The sequence below is a fragment of the Ornithodoros turicata genome, chromosome 2, assembly GCF_037126465.1.
Source record: "Ornithodoros turicata isolate Travis chromosome 2, ASM3712646v1, whole genome shotgun sequence".
Lineage (NCBI taxonomy): Eukaryota > Metazoa > Arthropoda > Arachnida > Ixodida > Argasidae > Ornithodoros > Ornithodoros turicata.
The window spans coordinates 58513043-58534387 of record NC_088202.1 but is presented as its reverse complement, the minus strand read 5'-3'; the positions used below and the strand labels follow the sequence as shown (position 1 = coordinate 58534387).

Sequence of the window (21345 nt, the reverse complement as noted above, 5' to 3'; positions counted from 1 at the left end):
TAACATCGTTTGAGACAATAGAAAGCGTCGAATAGTGGCGGACATTCTCTCTAGGTCGCAAAGTCTGTTCGGGTAGGCACGCCGTCTTAAGTCTATGCAAAGAGCCTCGTCCCCTTTTACAGTGCTTCCTTGTGCATTCACGTCCTGCACATGTAGAGCTGCTTCTAGTCGCATGATGTCCTCTTTCTCGAAACGAAACTGCTTTCTGAATGTCGTCTGCATCCATTGCCGTCAGCTCCAGTCGGCCATATGTAGAAGTCTGTTTCGCCCGCCGTTCGCGAAATCGGGATCGCAAAATGACATCTTCAATCTCGTCCCAGCCTAAATATTCGGCCAACAGCGGGTCGCGAAGAACGCTGCGATACGGCATATTCGTCTCGTAATTGCGAATTTTCCACGTAAACGGTTAGATGCTATGCAGTGCTCCACTCAAACCCGGCGCTGAAATCTAGTTCAAAGCGCCACCGCACCATTTCGAAAGGAACGATTCATACGACCCAATAAATGTCGTTTCGCCTCACTCATTCGTTTGGTTTCGTATAGGTGGTGTCGGTCGTTTCGTTCGGGTAAAAACGATTGAGTAAAACTCCCTGATTGTGTCGTTCTTCCCTGCGCTACCTTCTTCTTCTTCTTCTTCGTCCCACGGAGAATGGCCATTAGCCACAAGGGCTAATGGCCATTGAACGTGAATATGATTCGCGTTCTTGGGCATTTTTCTTTTTCTTCTACCGTAAGCCACTAAGGGAGATTGGCCAGGACAAAAGGGACAAACTATGTCTTTGTGGGAGTGCGGAACCCGGGAGGTACCCGGGTTCGAATCCCGGTGCCGGCTGTGCTGTCTGGGGTTTTTCCTGGGTTTTCCTCAGACGCTTTCAGACATATGTCGGCACAGTTCCCCTTGAAGTCGGCCCAGGACGCACATTTCCCCAGGGCGTTAGTCGTGACGTTGCCCACATACGTGAGGCCGACAACGGCAAGCCCTTTCAACATCACCACCACCACCACCACCACCACCACCTTTGTGGGAGTGGTGGGGAGTAAGGCCAGGTCAGACGCACGTACTTATGACATATATATGACTTATGACAGCTAATGCATGAACAAGTTGGTATACATGTATGTAGGAATATGCGTATGACGGCTATGCATGGGCAAAAGTATGAATGTAGGAATGTGTCTGTCCGTGAAAGTTTATGAGAGTAGGAAGAAAGTGCGTAGAAGCGGTTGGAGCTCACGATGTACAATACAAGACCCGCTACCACAGACCTATGACAGAGCGCAATGTGGGATGGTCCGAGAGACAGCGCCGACGCCAATGAGAGTGGGGCTCCTTACAAGCGCAAAGGGCTCCAGATATACCTCCAGCGTAGTTGGCCAAAATAAGAACAGATTAACAAAAAGTGTTCAGTTGTTTCATCCTGGCCACAATGGGAGCAAACAGGGGACAAAGACCGTCCAGCATGGTGAAGGTACAAATTTAGCGGTAGCGCCAGGCATCGAGCTCTCGTCACCCAGACCTCTGTCTGCCTGGAACTGCAGAGGATAGGGTTCCACGAAAAGAAAAGATGTTCATAGGGCGGTCGTGGGGGGGCAGCTCGAAGACAGACTTGTGAGGCGTCTATACCTGGCAACAGAAGTACGCCGAAGTACTCTGAGGAGAGGAAATATCTCCCCTGAAGGGGACATTTTAGCGCGGGTGTCAGCGGTTTCGTGAAGGGTGAGTTCACGGTGGCCAGGAATCCACGTGATGAATGCGTCGCGAATGTGATGCGGTGCGAGATGTTTCACAATTGACAACAATGGCTCTGAGGACGGCAGGAAACCCGAGGGCGACGCCAAAGCTGAAATGACGGATAGGGAGTCCGACAGGAAGAGAACCCTTTCGAAGGCAAGAGGAACCCTCCTAAGGGCAAGGGCCATAGCTAAGAACTCGCTGTCAAAGGGTGGGGCAAAGTCAGGAAGCCGAACCGGAAACTGGAAACCAAGTTGTCCGAAAAACAAGCCAGCTCCAGCGTGCTCCTCAGAAACCGACGCGTCCGTTGCAACGATCAAGTACTGCGCGTAGCGATTTAGGTGGTCCGTCAATGTCCTCTGTAGCGTGATCGGTGGAAGACGCTTGACATCCGCATGAAATCCCTCAACGACCTGAACCAAGGGGGCATCCCGGCGAGGAGCAAGTACGCACACGTCCGCCAAAGATATCCTCAATGACGCGAGGAGTTGTTCTGCGAGAAGCAGGTGCGGTGTGTTCCTACGGCGCCAAGGACGTGTGAGCCAAAGCCGACAGTCTCTCATCGACTCATTATTCCCCAACGCAACCAGGTGTTGCCTTTGCGAGAGGTAGCAACAGATAGTAAGAAACCGAAAGCGTTCTTTCAGTGAAGGCAGACGGACTTCAGAGAGAAGTGCGTCCTTTGCCGTATATTTGGGAGACCTAAGCAGAGCCGTAGGGCCCGCCTCTCAAAGAGGTACAGCTTACTCAAGCGCCAGTCAGAAAGAGAAGAAAACAGAACACAGCCGAACTCTAATATAGGCCGGATGTACAGTTTATAAATATATAGCAGATCAATCCTGCGCATACCAATGCGAGGGCTACAGCATCGATGAAGTATGCTGAGAGCTTTTGACGCCTTGACGCTCAAGTAGTCGATGTGATGGGACCAGCACAAAGCGTCATCGTACCACACACCCAGGTATTTTAGCTGGCGCACCTGACGGACAGACTGGAGCCCCACCCTTAGATCGACAGAGACGGCCGCAGCCAGCGGGAAGACGAGGATAGCCGACTTAGCTACATTGAGCCACAGATGGACAGAATCTAACCACGTGGACAATGTGTTCACATAGGCTTGCAGCTTCGCATACAACTCTGGCAGCGATGGTGCCGAAGCGAAGAACGCAATGTCGTCGGCACACGTTATGGTGAGGACTTCAAGGTCAGAAGGGAGAAAGCTCATGCGAATGTTAAACAGAATGGGGGACAGAACCGAGCCCTAGGGGGACGCCTTTACTCTAGGGGTACGCTGAGGAGACAAATCGGCGTCTGAACAGAAAAAAAGGTACGACCCGAGAGAAAGTTCGCAATCCAAGTGAGCAGATACGGAGGAGTGGCGGTGTCTAGAAGCCTCTGCAGGAGCACAGCATGAATGACACTGTCGTAACCTTGGGCAATGTCCAGGGTAACAAGTGCCGAAAGGTGTCTTATCTCCCGTGCAAGGCGAATCTGGCTCTCAGTGTTTGTATGGGCGAGCCATATCGAGAAATGAGGGCGAAAGCCTATCTGGTGGGCACCGAGAATACCACGGGATTCCACACGGGAAAGAAGTCGCCGATTAATAATACGCTCAACAGTCTTGCAGAGCACAGATGTTAAAGCGATAGGCCTAATATTTTCCAACGTAAGGCCATTGGAAGGGACTTTCTTAACGATGACAATACGCGCCATCTTCCAGGAAGGGGGAATCCATGCATATTTAAGAGACGCATTCACAAGATTCAGTAAAGCCGGCCGATGTTTGGCCCACAGAGATTTCACTGTGGCAGCAGAAATTCCATCGGGTCCAGGGGCTGTTCCGGGCAAGGCCTGCACCACAAGCTCCAACTCATCGGCAGAGATATCGTGATAGCCAACACATGAAGGAGAAGGAAGGGCTGATCCGAGGGGAACAGCGTTGAAAAAACGCAAAGAGAGACCCTTGGCAATTTCTCCAAGGCGCGCCTTAGAATCCGTGTCAGAGAGGATAGTGAGGTCTGAGGAGATGGCAGATGAAGATGAGCGAAGCAAGGCAATATGCCTGTGAAGCGCTTTCCTACGATTCGGTGCAGAAAGGAAGGTGTTGCGTCCAGAGTAAAAGTTGCGCTTGCTGTAGCAACAGATCGCTTGAAGAGAGCTTTACCAAACTGGTAGTTCTTCCAGTTCACATAGCAGGTGTTGGCAAGCACTTGTTTCCATGCAGCCTTGCGGCGCCTATACGCTCTTACACAGTCGTCGTTCCACCAAGGCGCACAAGGGGATGTAGTCCGTTTCGTAATGCAGAAGGAGGACTGCTGCAGGGACTGGGCGACGGAGGACAGTGTGTGAGATGCCCAGTCTACCGAAGAAAGGTTATCACATTGAGTCAAGAGAGCTTCCAGCTTCTGACCCTGCAGTCGGCGTTTATTGAGGATTCGAAAGGAGGAGTTACGCGAGGCAGAGCAAAGAACCACAAAGAGTATTGGTAGGTGGTCGCTGTTGGTAGATGAACCAATGGTCTTCCATGAAGACATCTTGGATTGAGAAGAACACAAAGAAAGATCAATAGCAGGTCTCGCCAGACCACGGAGGAGGGTAGAAGAGCCATCACTAGCCACGCACAAATTACAAACCCAATTCCACAAGTCCCGACCACGCGCATCAGTCTTAGAGCCCCACATAACATGGTGCGAGTTGAAGTCACCACCGACAATAACCCTCCCAGATGCCTGAGTGACGGCAGAGTCCATCGAGTGATCTGATAAGAACCCCCGAGGGTAGTAAGCGTTAATAATAGAAAGTGCGTCATTCGGCAAGGACAAATGGACCCAAAGAACTTCGCAGTCCGGCGAGGTATGTGTGAAGAAAACAGAAGACGAATGTACCAAAGCAGTAGAAACAACAGTCAACAGACCACCACTCTTACCAGCTGGCCTGTCTAAGCGGTAAGAATGAAATTCGCGAATCGAGAAAGAACGGTCGGGGTGTTAAACACGTTTCCTGGAGAAGAATCACGTCGGGAGAATAGGAAGAAACCAAGGCGGTAAGATCAAGAAGGGATGCAAAAACGGAGTAACAATTCCACTGAATAATTTTAACACTATCCATCACAGAGGACGGAGCTTGCTACAGCATCTGCAAGGACATCGTTGTGCACATTAGGCCGGGCACCGTTTCTGTTCAGCTTTCCTTGGGGACTTTCAGACCTAGTCTTAGAGGGAGAGGCACCGCGCTTAGAGAGAGAGGAAGTTGGAGTCATTTCAGTGTCTACGTCAGGGGAAGGACAAATAGAGATAGGTGGTACAGGTTACCGGGGAGGGTAGACGATGGGGAGGGGATGGGGGCACCGTTGAAGGCGGTAGAACCTGCTCGCCCTTTGTGGCCAACGGGATAACAGTGGGAACAGCACGCGTCGCGGGACGAGACCACAGTTGAGACTACATCCTGCAAAGCAGCAGACAAGGAGGCCAGGAGACTGTTGATGGAGGAAATTTCATCTCTCAGTTTTGCAACAGCATTATCCACGGCGGAGTTAATCATCTTTTCAAGCCTGCCGGAAGTAGGTCCTGCAGTCTGAGCCATGGTAGCGTGGAGCTGCCACGACCCTTCAAGAGAGCAGCAGCGTCGCTGCGACAGCAGTGGCGAGAATCCATGATCTCCAACACGGAAGCCTCGTGGCTGTGGCCGGGGCAGCTTTGGTAATCAGAAAAGTGCGCACCACCGCACAAACAGCACTTCAAGAGCGAGCCTGGAGGACAATTGGACTCGTCATGGGAGTCAGCTCACCGACGGCAACACACCCCAGACTTGCAGTGTTTCGTAACATGCCCGAAGCGAAGGCAGCATCTACACTGAAGTGGCCTACGCATAAAGTGATCCGCGCGAAAAATTACCTTCCATGACTTGATTTCAGAAGGTCGGTTATGACCAGAAAAGGTGACGATTACCGACTCTGTAGGAACACGGTCCCCGTTTACTGACCTGCTGCACCGGTACACTTCTACAGCGCCGATATGCGAAAAAAGATCGAGGACTTCTAGTGAAGAAATTGCCACAGCCACTCCCTTCACAATACCTTTGACACAAGTCAAATGAAGGGGGATAAAAGCTCTCGCTGGGCGTCCACCGAACGACGGTATCGCGAGTAACGAACGGGCAACAGCAACATTTGAGGATAGACAGACAAGCCCGTCGACTCCATACTGGCGCACTTCAGAGATGTCCCTATGGGCATCTGTAATACCTTCAAGGCATTGTGTAAGGAATTTAGGGTTCTTCGCGCAAATAGAAGAGCCACTAAAGGGTCGTAGCACAACAGGGATGGATACCAGTCCATTATCTAGAAAGTGTTCTAAGGGAAATGATAAAATATCACGTGTTGCGGACCAATGCGGGTCAGGCCTCCCGCCGGGCGGCATTGTGTAGTCGCGCAAGCGCTGGCCAATCTCCGTTACCTCAGGCCGGAGGGGTGTGCCACCAAGATATCTTCCTCCCACTTATCAATGTAAGTCAGCTCTCCAAGCAAAACCCAAGAAGTCTTCAGCAAGCGCCCGAATGCAAACCTCGTTTCGTCCAAAGCAAGCTTCGAAACACGCACGGCTTTTCTCTGTCGGCGCAGCACTTCGCCATCAGCCTCGTGCAGCTCGTCCGTGATCTTTGTCACCGCTTCGTTGCGGCGGAAAAAGTTGTCAACGCAGGTCACTGCAGTAAGAACGAAGGCGTCGTACTTCACCAGTCGACGGCGAGTGCCTTCACTGCGAGACCGCTTTCGTTCCGGAGGGCACACTTTGCAGTCGCTCCTCAGGAACTCCTGCTTCACATTCATCAGTGACCGCTTTCCGATGCCTATGACGTTTGCTGCCATTTCGTAGATCTCGGCCAGTGGCTTCCTCGGGAACTGCTCGCGCATATGGGCGTACACATTCAGTGCCATTTGTTTTTCGCCGTGAGTCCGCAGTTTTCCAGTTGAGTGAGTGCTTTTTGCAGCATTCCGGCGAAAAACCCAAATTGGTAGTTTCAGTGACGGGAGAGGCCATGCTGGAACTGAGAGTGGCCGGCACACTGCTTGCCGTTCCCCAAACTTTATAATAGAATATTGCGAGCTTTCTATAAGTGGATCAGGAGACGATAAATACTTTTTGAGTCAGTATTAATTTTTTATCATCTGCTGAGTTTCGCAAGTCCCAAACTGCGTCGCACCACATCGCGAAGCGGGGACGTCGTGCAAAGGCTGGTAGTCAATGGCAAGAGCCTTCCACGGATGGGTTGGCGGTCCCAATTGCTGGACTTAAATTGTCACTGACTATAGTGTGGCAACATATTTCCAACCGGCTGGGCTTCCTTTGACGGAAATCTCCGACTCATGGTGCTGGAAGCAACGTTTACCTCTTCCACATTGCTACCGTCCTCGGCCGGGTGTGAACCCGCGATCTTGAGGTCAACAAACCAACACGGTACCGACTGAGCTACGAAGGAGGGCATCCGGGACAGACTGGTAGTTGTGTGAACACGAGATTACGTGAACATCGGTGTTCTGTGTGGGCAGCATTATCTGAACATGTGTCACGCTGTTGTTGTGATAGCTTGTTGCGTAATTCCAAGATAAAGGGGACATTCCGAGTAGGTAGGGAGAGGGAAATCTGGGAAGCATTTTTGATTCCAGAAAGGGGGGAGGGATGTGTAAGCAATGCAGCTATTGGCCTGTCAGACAAAGAGAGGGAATTCATCAAAGCTCTTAAGCATTGTCCCGTGCGAGTAAAAGTTGTTGCGCTATTTGCGTGTGTCTTCGTCCCTACGTATGGGTTTAGCGCTTTTAATTTTATGATTGCTTTTTGTTTTTTTTTTGTCGCATCAGGTCTTCTCACAGTGTCCGGGCAGCAATGTTGTCGCAACTCGTGGTGTTGTGCGTCCTTCTTCTGGTACATGCAGATGCCTTACCCGATGAGAAGCAACTCTATTTTCACTTCATGTACAGCTGCATTTCCAGGAAACTTGTGAGCCAAAACCTGCCGGTTAAAGCGCGCAATGCATTGAGACGCACTGCCGCTGGTGAGTTGCATGTTCTCTTAAGTATTCACCATTTCACGAGAAAACATGTATAGCAAATAGCGGCATTTAATATTTAATCAATCTAACCAGCAGAGTAACGGCGGTAGCAGTTCATGAGGGCTAAAAGTCCTCTTGGGTGCCTTTTCTGTGGGTGCGGGTGCTATCACCGCCCGGGAAATCTGCCTTCCTAGTATACAACAGGAACTTTCCGGGGATATCTTACTTTGCTTCGCAAATTACGTCCCCGAAGCAGGTTTGTACAGTAACATGAGTAGAGTGTTAAGTTGGGTATCTTAAATACTTTTGCGAGTAGCTTGGTATAGTGCAAATATTTTCAAAGTAACGTAACTCCAATACGTTTTCAATAACTGCTGCTTATTTTCCAAGTCACCTCGAATTCTCTGTGTGTGACACGGAGGACGACCGAAAGATTATCTTTTCCGTCTCTGCAATGTGATCTGCGCTGTACATATGCTTCAGCTTCTTATATACCCACTCCCTCTTGGGAAAGGGTAGCGGGCAGCGCTTCGGGTTTGGGAGCATGCACGAGACGACGTATTGTCCTGAAGGGTAAGCGGGCACCATTGAGACCCCTATCAGGCACGATTGAAGATGCGTGCCGAAAGCCGTAGCGTGAGAGGGCACTTAAAATATTAATTACCCTGTACGAGGTTAAAGTAACGATACGGAGAAAAACGACAGTGAAATCTCTCGTTTCTGTAGAGCATCCGTTCGTGTCTGTAAGCGCCTGTTCAGTATTGGGGGTAATGTGATTTCAAAAAAAGAAAAAGAAAACGGGGGGATTGATACGATAGTAATTTTGGAAAGCTGTTATTCCTGCCAGCTAATAAGTATTTTTGGTGATGCCTTTTCAACTTCAAGCTCTTCGTATTTCTCTGATAGGGAATTCCAACTGTGACATCAAAGCAGAGCCAGAGGCCAATATGCGCCTGGGGCAGGACAAACGTGAAGCGCCCCCTCCTCTCTCCGCCCCACCCCCACTTTCCAGGGCCTCCGTCTAAAAATGTTATAACAATACCCACATTAGACCTACAATAGAGCTTTCTCTTCAGAGCTCTAGAAATCCCTTGGGGCTTGCTTTGTCCCCCAACTTAGCTCCTGGGATCTGGCGTCCGGCGCCCCCTCCAACCCTTTCTGTGAAAGCTTTCTTGCATGGCGTGGACCTGCATACTTCGTGGTGTACCAACGTTGCAGTAGAGGTCAATTGATAAGTGATCCGTCTTGAAACGAAAGGAAGCAAAGGGAAGGGAAGCGACACAGGCATTTGCCAAATATGACACTTGTTTGTAGCCTGTGATCCAATAATGTAGTGGCTCATGCTCGAAATAAAGGCAAAATGAGGGAACAACCGCTGCATATGTTGACACATGTGTTGACACAGTGTTAACACTGTGCATTGTTGTATGTTTACACATCTTGTGCTGTTGTTCCCAATATCATCCCTCGCAGTTGCGACTCTCACGCCCAAGAACACCATCACTTGGGGTGAGCGCAGATGAAATCGCAGGGTATCCGGGCATGTCAGATCCGCAACCGCTTGTGCTGGTTCAAATAGATGTATCTGCACCCGCACGGGTAGTGAATGTATCAGCACGTCCGCCGCCGTTGCATTCATAGGGAAACGTCTGCATGACACTTTCCATCATACAAATTTTCTCGGTGAGGTTATGTCATTCACAGTCGCCACAGTGTGCCACAGTTGTCCAATAATACTGTTAAAGGCGCAACAATACAAGGGACATGATGGAAAGTGATGTTCTGAGGCTGGAAGACATAGAAACGACAAATACATAGAAAGCCTCCAGTGCGTAAGGCACTTCTTATAGGCACTTGAGGCTGTCTATGTATTTGTCCTTTCTATGTCTTCCCAGCGCTACAAAATGCGATAGTATTGCAGCAGACGAAGGGCGGTCTTTGCTCTGTGATCGTACATAGTTTGCGTGCGGCGCAACCGCAATCGTTTTTCGAACCATAAAGCCATCATGTGCACTATATAAATAGACTGTCGATTGCAAATAGACATGTACTGTAATGAAGAAACGAATTGGAAACATGTCGAAAACTTTGTCCAGTGTTATTCGCAAACATTTCACGCAGGAAGTTGCAGACCATCACGGCAAGTGTTTTTTTTTTTTTTTTTTCGCGTTACGGCAGCGGCAATGCCAAAATTCTCTTTACGTCCACAAAAGTGACTCAGAGATGCCGCTCGAAATCATGACACCTTCCGTGATCGTCTCTAATTGCTTTGGTTGGGGTAAGCCACGTCACAGACCGCAAAGTTTCATTACAGAATGTGTGACATTTCTGAAGACGTCCTTATCAATTTAGCAGCTATTCTCTCTTTCCGACAGTATATTAGGACACTCTAAAAACCGCAGTTGTTGCGAGAACCCTCACCGTCAACGCTTCCAAGGGCTAATTTTTAAAGATCAACTTGGATACTCCAAGCCTTCTCAACTATACACTGTTTAGTACGTCTCTGCGCATGAGAGAAAGAAAAGGTTGGAGGCTGCACGGTGACAAAGCGTCTGTCCACTCACAAAGCAGCACTAAGGGGGTATTCTCAGACGGGACACAACACTATGGTCAAAAAGACGAGGCAAGGTGGACCTCACGTGCAGTTGTTGTGGTACCTTATTTGAAAGCGACCCAGCGAGACCGTTCTAGGTGCACGAGGGGAAATGGAAAAGCTGAGGGACTGCGCGAAAGGCTGACCTAGTTTCATAGCGTACACAATATAATAAAGAGTTTACAGCAGTGTTGCAAAGTCTGCTGAAATTTCAGTAGATCTACTGGATTTCAGGTCGGTCTTTTGAAATACTGAAAAAGGATCAAAACCCGCTTAGATCTACTGCCTGAAACGTGGTTTTACTTTGCGAACTCCAATTTACGTTTGCTGACACTGTCTTATTACATTGTAGTTCGCGTGCAAGCGGGAAAATCATGTCGTTCGCGCTGGGAGCACTATTTGAGTGCTACAAAAATCCCCAAGAGAATTATTTTTGGTACAGTGAGGGGTCTACGTGTTATGTGGCGACCAGCTGCCCAAGTAAAACAACTTACAGTAAATACATTAAAGAAGTATGCGTATATTCCATAAACAGTGACAGCTTTAGCCGAGGTGGGTTACAAACATGGACGACACAGGCATATTCCACAGGACACCCGGTAAACCCACACCTCTGGTAGTTCCATTGCAGAGGGGTACGCAGAGTAGGGTTAACATAATCACGTTAAGATAATCATATAGGTGGTTGCAGTACGACACAGTCAATGCCCGCAACTGAACATATCTAACACCATGAAGTTGGGCCACAAAACTAACGACTGGAATGGTATAGCGGACAACAGAAATATCGTGTTTTTTTTTTTTTTTTTTTTCGTGGTGACTATTTACCAAGGATAAAGTCGGGTTGTGGCGTACGGCCTGCACCGTCAGATAAAATCCGGTACCACACTGTGCGGTTTATTGCAGAGCGAAGCGCTTTGGAAGGAGGCGAAGGGCACTTGCTTCTGCTGCTGAAGGGTGCTTCGGCACTGCAGACGCGTGATGGCGTCTGCATCGCCCTTTTCTCTTGCAATAAAGTTATTTCTATTACATCTACTGAATTTCCTTGTTCAGATCTCCCGAATTTCCGCCTGAGTGACCTGGCAACAGTGGTTTAGAGAATCGTAAGCCCGCCCCGACTCCGACTGAGTATACGTCTTGAGAATGGGATGGGATTCGACGTGTTCTATTGAAAACTGAAATGGACGCCTCCCTGTGGTACGATTCCGACTACGTCGACGCGGCGGCACGAGTAGGGCCCAGATGTTTAGGCACAAAAATACTCGAACTACGCAGGCATTTAAGCCCCAGAAAGCACTAAAGTAGGCATCAGAAAGAGAAAATAGGCATGTTCTCCTGGAGGATGTATATTGCCTTTATCGTAAAGTTGTTCACGATATGTGATCCTCGCGCTCGTTTAAGTGATATGATACTATACAACAGGGGTGCCGAAGTGGCCGCACGCAGGCCGCATGCGGCCCGGTTGGGGTTGTCATGCGGCCCGCATGGTCCCCGAGCGGAAAAAAAATCCTATATAAAATAGCGGATAAAAAAAAAAAATATTCGCTTCACCAACGGTTGTGAGCTACGATTGGGTTGTGTACTCGTGCAGTTTACCTCGCATTAGTGAAAGAAAACTGTTGCCACTGGCATGTAACAGCCGATGACTCTCTAACTAATGACGAATTCGGTTGGTCATTTCGTGGCAACTTTTTCCCTACACTCTACAAACTGAACTTCACCGCATAGCATGCTCTGCATTGTCACGAATGATAGGGTTATCGCTTCTAATTCGAAGAGAAGGGGCGTCCGCCTTTTTCGTGTTAATATGATAATTGACACAAAAAGGCGTCCGCCTCCCTCTCTTCTCGAATCAGAAGCGATAACCCTACCATTACTGGCAATGGCTGGCGCAGAGCGTGCCATGCGATGAAGTTCAGTTTCTAGAATGTAGTTCCGACCAGTTGCCGGCCATTTTGCCATACGTCGCGTGATCGAGTGACACTTTCCGAGCGCCAGGAATTTGTCAGCTAGCACTTTTTTTCCGCCCGGCCTCGAAGCGATCGGGCAGCGGATTGCCCAACTATATCCGGTGTCTTCATATCCGCATCGCGAGGGTAGCGGGGACCCTTATTGGCCCGCACGTCAAAGTTCGCGTGGGTTAGCAGATACCAACACCCGAATACCAGCGAACGCGATGCCCCTAGCGTGATCCAAGCCGCTAAAACCGCTAGATTCCTGGCACTCATGTTCGTGTGGCAACGGTCACGTGTTCCAGCGCGCGCGCCGACCTACCCATATCCGAGCGCTAAACTGTGGGGCCAAGAAATAGCCTCCCGCAGCCAACTGCACAATCACTTTCACACGATGTTGATTCAATGGTTAAAAGAAAGAGTTGCCAGGTTTAGAGGGTGTATCAGAAAACGTGTCGTTAAACTCTAATTGAAAAACTACACCCAGAATCACGCGGTCAACGGCATTTGTTATTAGTGCGTTTTTGCCACCTCCTGATTTGAATGTAATCTAACTTAAGTTTTATTAAGTCTGTTTTTATGGTAGAGTAGAGGTCGCGCTTTTTTGCCCCAATGTGTGTTCGCGTGTCGAATTTACTCAAGTTCATGATAATTGACACGGATTTTGAGGAGCTATCCCATCGGGAAAAAGCCGAAGAGCGTGCGTTTTGGAGCGCCCACAACCTAGAGCTCGACCGCTTTTTGCGCGCCCTCGCTCTCAGTCTGACGAAATGAGGTAGCTAAACCTAGCCCTCACAGGAATGTGCTAAGAGATGGAAATGCATTCATGTAGATTTTGCTGAGAAAGATGGAAACATGTTCTTAGTGGTTATTGATTCCCATCCTCGCTGGTTAGACGTGAAGCTTATCAGCAGCACTACCGCTGATAAAACAGTTGAAGTGCTACATGCTATGTTTGCCTCGTACGGGTTGCCTACACACTGTTGTCACTGATAATAGGCCGCAATTTTGTTCAGTTGTATTCGGCGATTCTTTGCGCGCAGATGGTGTTTAACACGTTCGTATTCCGCATTATCATACTCAATCAAATGGGGCTGCGAAACATGCTGTTCAAACCCTCAAAAACGCTTTATTCAAGCAAGTCCAACGGGATGACGCCAATAATGCGAACCGTTCTATGCAGCATCGGATTGATAATTTCTTCTTTGCGTATCGCACAACCCCACACATCTTTACGAGGCGTACTGCGAGTGAGTGGTTTTTGGGTCGTCCCTTGCGCACGCGGTGAACTCTTAGCCCGGTTACTTATAGTAAAGGTAAAAATATTGCAATATTGTTACCTGTACACTAGATGGGTACAGCGTTACCTCTGCCGAGGTTACCTCTCTAAAAGTGACCAGATGCATCGTGTATTTCGAAGTAACACCGTTCCCGGGGCGTATTTCCAAAGCATATCGCGTACAGCCAGCGCAGCTCTTCCTCCTCGCACATCGCTCCTTTTGCCGCACTGCGCATGCTCCTTGTAACCATGGAGACGGCGAAGCCAAGAACGCCGCGCTGCTGGGACCACGCGCGCGATTCGGCGCATGCGCACTGTATGCAGCTGCGCCCACAGAATTCCGCGCGCTTTTTGACGCCTTCGATGAGAATCCGAAACTTGACACTTGTTACGTCCAGCAGCGGCTCTTCTGCATTGGCTCAGTGCATCTTTGCTTTTTTCGTTGAAAACTTACGGATCATTGAACGGTACTGGGTAATGTCATGTGGGAACGAGACAAGGGAGCCTCGACGGACGAGTTAGAGGTAATTCGTGCCGATTTGGACACAGAGAGCGATGCAATTGCATGGCTCGAAAGCTACCGCGTCCAAACCAACACCTCATGGATCGTCGAGCGAGTCAAGAAGGAGAATTCCTGCAAAAGGTAAGCATTACTGTGCGCTTTCCAAAGCACATACGTGAGACAAGGAGTACTGGAAGGCACGTTGTTTAAAATGTATTAATGTCAACGGTTATGAGGCAGTAAAGTTTCTTGATATTGCAGGATGCGCTTCCACAAAGTTTGGAAGTGTCAGCACAACGAAAGAAACAAAAGGAGTGACAGACGCAACACAATGTGCCCAGCAAAAGTTGACATAAAGATTAAAAAAGTGAACAGGGACACAAGGAAAAATGATGTCTTTTTACAAAGAGCTCCCCCACTGCCTGCAGTAATTAAGATCTACAAGACCCACAATCACAATGTGGATTGCGCGGACGCACTTCGTATGCTCAGAAGCACAAATGAGACACGGGAGGTATTCATGGAATACTTCAGTGCGGGGATGACACCATCAGAAGCAAAAAGCCTTCATGAGTCAAAGATACTCGCCAAAGAAGGTGGCATAGAGGCACTTTCAAATGCAGCCATAAATCCCAAGCCAAGAACAGTTTCTTACTGGCACGATATATGGCGAAAAGAGAATTTTGGCACATCTATCGACCCAGTAGAAAAGCTGAAAGAGAAGATATCAACCTACGCAAAAGAAGGTAAAAGAAATGAAGCACTTTCATTTATGTGTTGCTTTGTTAACCTCCTTGAACTATTGTTTGCAGGCACTAACGTGATCATTGACAGATTGGAAGATACTGCTTCTCCTTCCTGGTCCATTTTAGTTGTCACCCCAATAATGAAACGTACTCAAGAACTTCGAGAGTCACAAGAAATTATCTTCGTGGACTCTACATCAAGCTGTGATGCTGCCCAAAGCACTGTGACTCTACTGCTGGCAGCAACAAATGCTGGTGCTATACCCTTAGCTGTAGTGATTCACACGTCTCAAGCCACATCTGGATATGTGCAGGCATTTAGTCTGATTAAAGCAAGCTTTCCAAACTGCTTTGGAGGAAAAGATGTATGTAGGCCCTGCAACAACAAATGGAAACAGATAGTTAAGAACTAAAGAACGTATTTCTATGTATTTCTCTGCAGGCTCCCCAAGCTTTTATGACCGACAACTCTGCTGCAGAGAAGTTTGCCCTGAAATCTGTATGGCCTGGAGCTACACAGCTGTTGTGCCACTTCCATGTAGCACAGGCTGAATGGAGGTGGCTGACAGCAACGAAGAACCATGTGGGTCATGATGAAAGAAGGAAAGTGATGTCGGTCTTTCAAGAGGTTTGTCTTGCTTTGTCTTTTTATGACTAAACCTTAAATGCAACAGGGGGCATTAAACGAGTGAGGGGAAAGAGGTTAAAAAAACACAATCATTACAAATGAAGAAGAAATGACAGTAAACACGAGCATTACTGTTGCAGGACAGCAGACACAAAACACAAGCATCATAGCTGAGGGAAACTGCATAACTGGTACCGATATGTAATGAAGTCGTGTCTTCTAACGGGTGGCTAAGGAAGGTATTCCACAAGAATGGCGTATGGAAAAATGAGTAAATGAAAGGACATACAACAACTAATGGGGCTGATCTTGTAGGAATGGTCTATTCTAAGGTGGATGTAGTGAGTCGAACTATAAGACGTGGGGCTGGTACATGAATTAGAGAACTCGTGAAAAAGACATACACGAAAGAACTGTCTCTGAAACGAGAGCAAGCCGAGAGAGGATTTAAGGGAGGTGACGCTTGAAGGATAAGAATAATTGGATAAAATAAAGCGAGCAGCACGGCTTTAGACCAATTCCAGCAAGTTAATAAGATCAACTTGATAATTTTGAACTTTGATTAGAGCCGATCAAACTCGTTCCCATTATTGCTGCCAGTAATGAGCTCCTTTTCACAAAGCTAGCAAAGGAAGGTGGAACTAATGTCTTTGCATAACACTTACTTGACATAACATTTTGCATAACAATTACTGGATCTGATATTTGCACTTCATGTTTGCAGTAATGGATGAACTCGTTTCCAGCACCATTATCAGCTCAAATGTCATTAGTGTACTGTTATCTGATGAACTTGGTCCAATGACATGCTGCAACTTATACAATGGCGGAACATATCTGAATTTTCCAAGTGGAGATCATTGAAAGGATAGTCGAGAATTAAGCCCAAGTCACTTTTCAACTCCCAAATCACTGTGGATGCTCTTGTATCAGTGTGCATGAAGCTCTACCTACAGAATTAAAGATGTTCATTTTATTACAGATAATGTATGCAGACACATTAGAGAAGCTTGAAGCAGCTAAGGAGAAGCTGGCGCAGCTCACGCACAGTGCATATGTGCAGAGGATAAGGAACTTTCTTCACACAGAAGAAGAGTGGGTGCTGCTTTTTCGCAGTGGGCTCACAACCCGTGGGCACAATACTAACAACTTCGCCGAAGCAAGCATTCGCATCCTAAAGGATATTGTACTGTGCCGCACAAAAGCATTCAATGCTGCAGCATTAGTGGACTTCACAGCATCTACATGGGAAGAATATTTTCAAAAACGCATCCTAAAATTTGCATACAATCGAACTGCATCTGGCCACCTCTTGTACCACAGCCTGCTGAAACGAATGCCAGAGGATGCATCTAGCATGATCAAGAAGACCGGAAACAACGTCTACGAGGTACCGAGTACAAAAAATGACAGTACCTGCTATGAAGTGATCACAGATGTAGGTAGTTGTACCTGTCCTGCTGGCACTCAAGGTGCATTTTGCAAACACCAGGCCTTAGTGCACAGAACATATGGTGGAATATTTCCAAATGCTCCGACTTTGTCCACACATGATCGCTACAATCTTGGGAAATTAGCCTTAGGGGACAAATGCCCACCTTTAGCATTCTTCAGTGACCTGCGGGACACCAGCAATGACAATTCTAACAATTCTACTGGAAGTGAACTACAAAGTCTCAACGATGATCCACCTCAAGATGTGCCGCCTGAACCTCAATCACAAGAAGCTTCGCTACATCAATTACCGCTGCCTTCGGCACCGCAAAGTAACACAGAAATCCTGGTACGTGAATAATTTCCTTGCTACCTGCTGAGCGATGACAAAGGCAAACAGAAACTAGCACATCATAACTTTTGCAATGTGAAAGAACACAATGTTTTGATTACAAGAGCAGAATGATAGGTACATGAAGTTTTTTTCCATCTCAATCTAGAGTGAGCAGAACAAACTCTGTAGTACTTTTCTTCAAGGGTAGTAGACACGGCATGCATTGCTCCCTTTGGGAAGCAGTAGTGACAGCAATCCTGTGGTTATTCTAATTCAACGAATGTTCTCTCTAGGACGTAGAAGACAACGAATGGAAGCAGCTACTTGTACAACTGGACAGAATTCGCTCTGTGGCAGGGCATAACGATCTTTTCCGAAAGTCTGTTCAAAGGATTTCGCGGAGCCTAGAAAAAGTCAGTGGAGAAAGCAAAGCCATCGAAGCAATAATTAGCATAAATGCTGCTATGTCAAAGTGCACAAGACAAGGTGGTCAAATTCGAGTGCAACCCACTGCTTTGTCACGACGCCGTAGCGGAGTAACAAGGGGTTCAAAGAGAGTACCGGCAGGGCGTCCACCAAATGCACCAGCTCAGAAAAGAAAAAAACGTACACACCAATTGACAGTAAGTGTGCAACAGAATGTGCCACATGCAAAAATACATGGCAAAGGACACTAGCATCATCGGGAACTGATCAAGCGAGTTAGTATCTGGAACATTTTAGAAACGTGAGTTCTGTATTTAACTTAGCTACAAGTCTGAGCAGAAATACTGGAAGGATCATTAGTAGGGTATTCGTCTCAATTTATGTATACTTTTGTTGTGTATGGTTTGTATGTTTCATATATGTTTCAGATGTATGTATGTTTTAGAACCAAGCTAAGAACATCCTAATTATAATTTTACTTCAATTTATGAATGTAGTAAACGTCATCATCCACATCACTAACACTTCAATGTCACTTTGAAGCAGCACTCTGAAATAGGCACATAGCAAAGGGCAAGGAAAAAGAGATCTGCCTGCTCTCATAGAAAACAGTAACAATGATAGCCCTCAACATGGTTCATGAAGGGCATCGCAGCTTAATCTGTGTGGAATCATATCCAGAGTACAGTTAAATATTCCTCTGAGCATTTAATTGCACTCTGGTCAGGAGCTACTTGACAGAGTTACACTAACATTGATCAAGACTGACAAGGGAGAATCAACAATAGAGCATCATTACAAACTATGTTGAAAAATAAGTTAACTGGCTAAATTAAATGACACCACATGCTACAAGGCATCTCGTGTTATTTTAGTGCATTTGCACTCTTGCAATTATTCAATACATTGCTTCGCAAATTCCTTGATTTATGAACAATTTTGTAGCAGAATGCTCACTGATTGCAAATCGAGGGTTGATTGTATATCTGGACAGCCATTATAATGTGTTTTGCTATTGACATCTTTCACATAATGCAGAACTAAGTGAGGCATGTGTAACAGCAAAAATGATTTGTGCAGATCCACTCTTAATTCGTTTTGTAACATGTGCTCTAGCCAGTGCTCCTGGATCAGGACTTTATAGAAGTGTGTTGCTGAACCACTCTAATGAGCCGTTTATTATGTGTTCAAATGAATGATGGAAGCTGAAGAAAAAGTGCTAGCCACATGTTTAATTGCCTCATCCACTACTACGTTGAGTGGTCGAAGTGTTCGCATGGGACAGCAGTTCAGGAAGGAAAGAGTGCACCGAAAATTAAGTCAACCGCAATGTTACAGAAATGAAGTAAACACGCGGGCGGTGCTCTGCAAAAGCTAAACACACAGACCGCCCTTAGCAGCTCGACGTCTCTCTGCTCGTAGTACAAAACTGCATTGCGATGACTGTCGCTCGTTCATGGGAAAGCACAAGTCGGAGACCACAACACTGGCACATGTGACGGGAAAACACAACACAACATGAATGCCGTAGTTGCGCGATCAACACCATAACACTGATTGGAGTCTGTGTTACAACACAGGGGTGCAAGAGTCACGTGCCACTACAACAGCGTGTAACTGGGCTGTTTGCATTCGCTAGCTATTCGATAGCTTGAATGCCAAAGGACGGTACAAACGGCAAGAAGTGTTCTCATCTCTCAGATCCATGATAGCACTACGCCATTCTGTCTATCATCTTTCGGATGCAATCGGCCGAACACCTCGCTCACTCTATATGCATTCCTGGCGCGAACAGCGTCATGTACGTACGTGGCAACTGCAGTAACAAGGAAATTGAGGTATCACTGATCGACGCTGTGGTATTCATCTGCAACATGGAAATCTTCACTCTTCCATTTTGTGGCGTCGCGTACAGCCATGACTGAAACCGGCCTTTCACACAACAGACAACACAACGAGCGCCGAGTGAATAGGCGCATGCGCCTTGCGAAGTTGCGATTTCGGCTCCGGCGCGCAGAGATCACATGGGCGAGATTCCTTGGCGTCGTCGTCTCCATAGTTACAAGGAGCATGCGCAGTGCGGCAAAAGGAGCGATGTGCGAGGAGGAAGGCCGCGCTGGCTGTGCGCGATATGCTTTGGAAATACGCTTCCCGGGGATCCGGGCTGCACCTGCCCGTTCCTCGCGTCAGTGCATGCATGCAGCAAATTGCATGCAGGCACACACGAAACACGACACGGGTGACATACCAAAATACAATGACCATGGGCTTTCCTGTACACGTATTTTATTGTGAATATCAGGAAAACACAACCCAGCATTGGCAACGTAAGATAACGAAGATATCGTTTCTCCATGTAGTGGCATATGTGAGACTATGTATAATGAACACAGCTCCAAAGGGGCTTTGATGTGTTCACAGAAACGCGTGAAATATTGCGTTGCAAAAATTGCAGGGGCGGCATGCATGCATACGGACATTGTTTTATTCTTGCTTGTTGCTGTGGGGACGGTGCCGCTTTCCCCACAATAAATATCTAAAATGGAATGGGCACTCCTTATTTGTCATTCTCACGTTGTTCGGGTACATCATTAATAGCAAAAGCAGACCTTAATTACACTTGTGCAAGCACGAGCAATGAATGCAAAAAATGTAGATACCTGATATGTTGGAAGACTCGGTGTTCGGTATCGTAGCGTCGTTTGCCGAAAACGGGGGATTTTCCGATTCGCGAGCTTCCATATCTGTACATGTAGCGGCAATGATGAAACCAGCCACAGTATGAAGTTCACAACTTCCGCAAGGCAAGGTGTAATGCGATATAATTGTGAGGCCAGCTATACATGCACATAAAAAGAAGAGTGCTGAAATGTTAGCTTCCAACAAACACAGATGGCAAAATATTTTATGGATGGCAGGTCGATATGTTAGAAAATAAATACCATGGAAAACGTTACAGCTATGTCCTGCTTCCTCTTGTGGCTCCAAGTTCACGTCCTGACCATGTTCTTCACCACATGAGGGAAATCAGTCGACATTAGTTTGCAGGCCCTTGACATAGTAATTACCACCAGCCCACCCGCTCCTCCACTGCCTGACTCATCGGGATGGCGTTCTAGGTTGCCTGGTAGATAAATTCGTCTGAATGTAATTCAGTAGCAGATGTGATCGATTTCTTATTTTTTAACAGTTTACTGACTAGTCGGTGTTATTGATTGATTGATTGTCTTGACTTTCTTCATTGGTATAATTTGCAAGATGCTATCTGGTGGTCAGTTGTACTAGCAAACCACTGATAACAAACAATTAAGGCATCAATGTGGGCAACCATTCCGGTCAATTAACCACATCGACCAATCACAGTGGCTAAGTCATACTGTGCAATCAGTCGACCCATTCACCACAAAGTCAGTAAAATTTACGAAGGCAATCAGCCAGAAAATGACTGAGTCAATTCATCAACCAGCCAGGTAAGACGACGAAATAACCTGTCATTGACAACACGACCCCGAACAAGCCAAACTCAGGCCGTATCACTTAGTAAAGAAAATAGTAATCGCCCACACACACACACACCTGGGCATAAAGAAACGCAATCATAAAATTACTGTAGTGGTCAATGAGTTGCCTATTCATGAGAAACTCCATATCGCGGATCGTTTCATTAGTGAGTC

General features: G+C 47.3%; 2 protein-coding genes across 2 annotated transcripts in view; both read left to right on the top strand.

Annotated features, from left to right (window-relative positions):
* Positions 1-21345, top strand: part of LOC135383556 (uncharacterized) — a 97064-nt gene that overhangs the window by 11084 nt on the left and 64635 nt on the right. Inside the window, exon 2 of the mRNA XM_064612970.1 lies at positions 7587-7780. Within this exon, the coding sequence (XP_064469040.1) occupies positions 7612-7780 (169 nt within the window). The 5' untranslated portion in view covers positions 7587-7611. The remainder of the gene's footprint in view (positions 1-7586; positions 7781-21345) is intronic.
* On the top strand, positions 15307-17272 carry LOC135386423 (uncharacterized). The gene is made up of 2 exons (XM_064616334.1): positions 15307-15477; positions 16460-17272. The coding sequence occupies exons 1-2, from the start codon at positions 15307-15309 to the stop codon at positions 17270-17272; spliced, it is 984 nt and encodes a 327-aa protein (XP_064472404.1).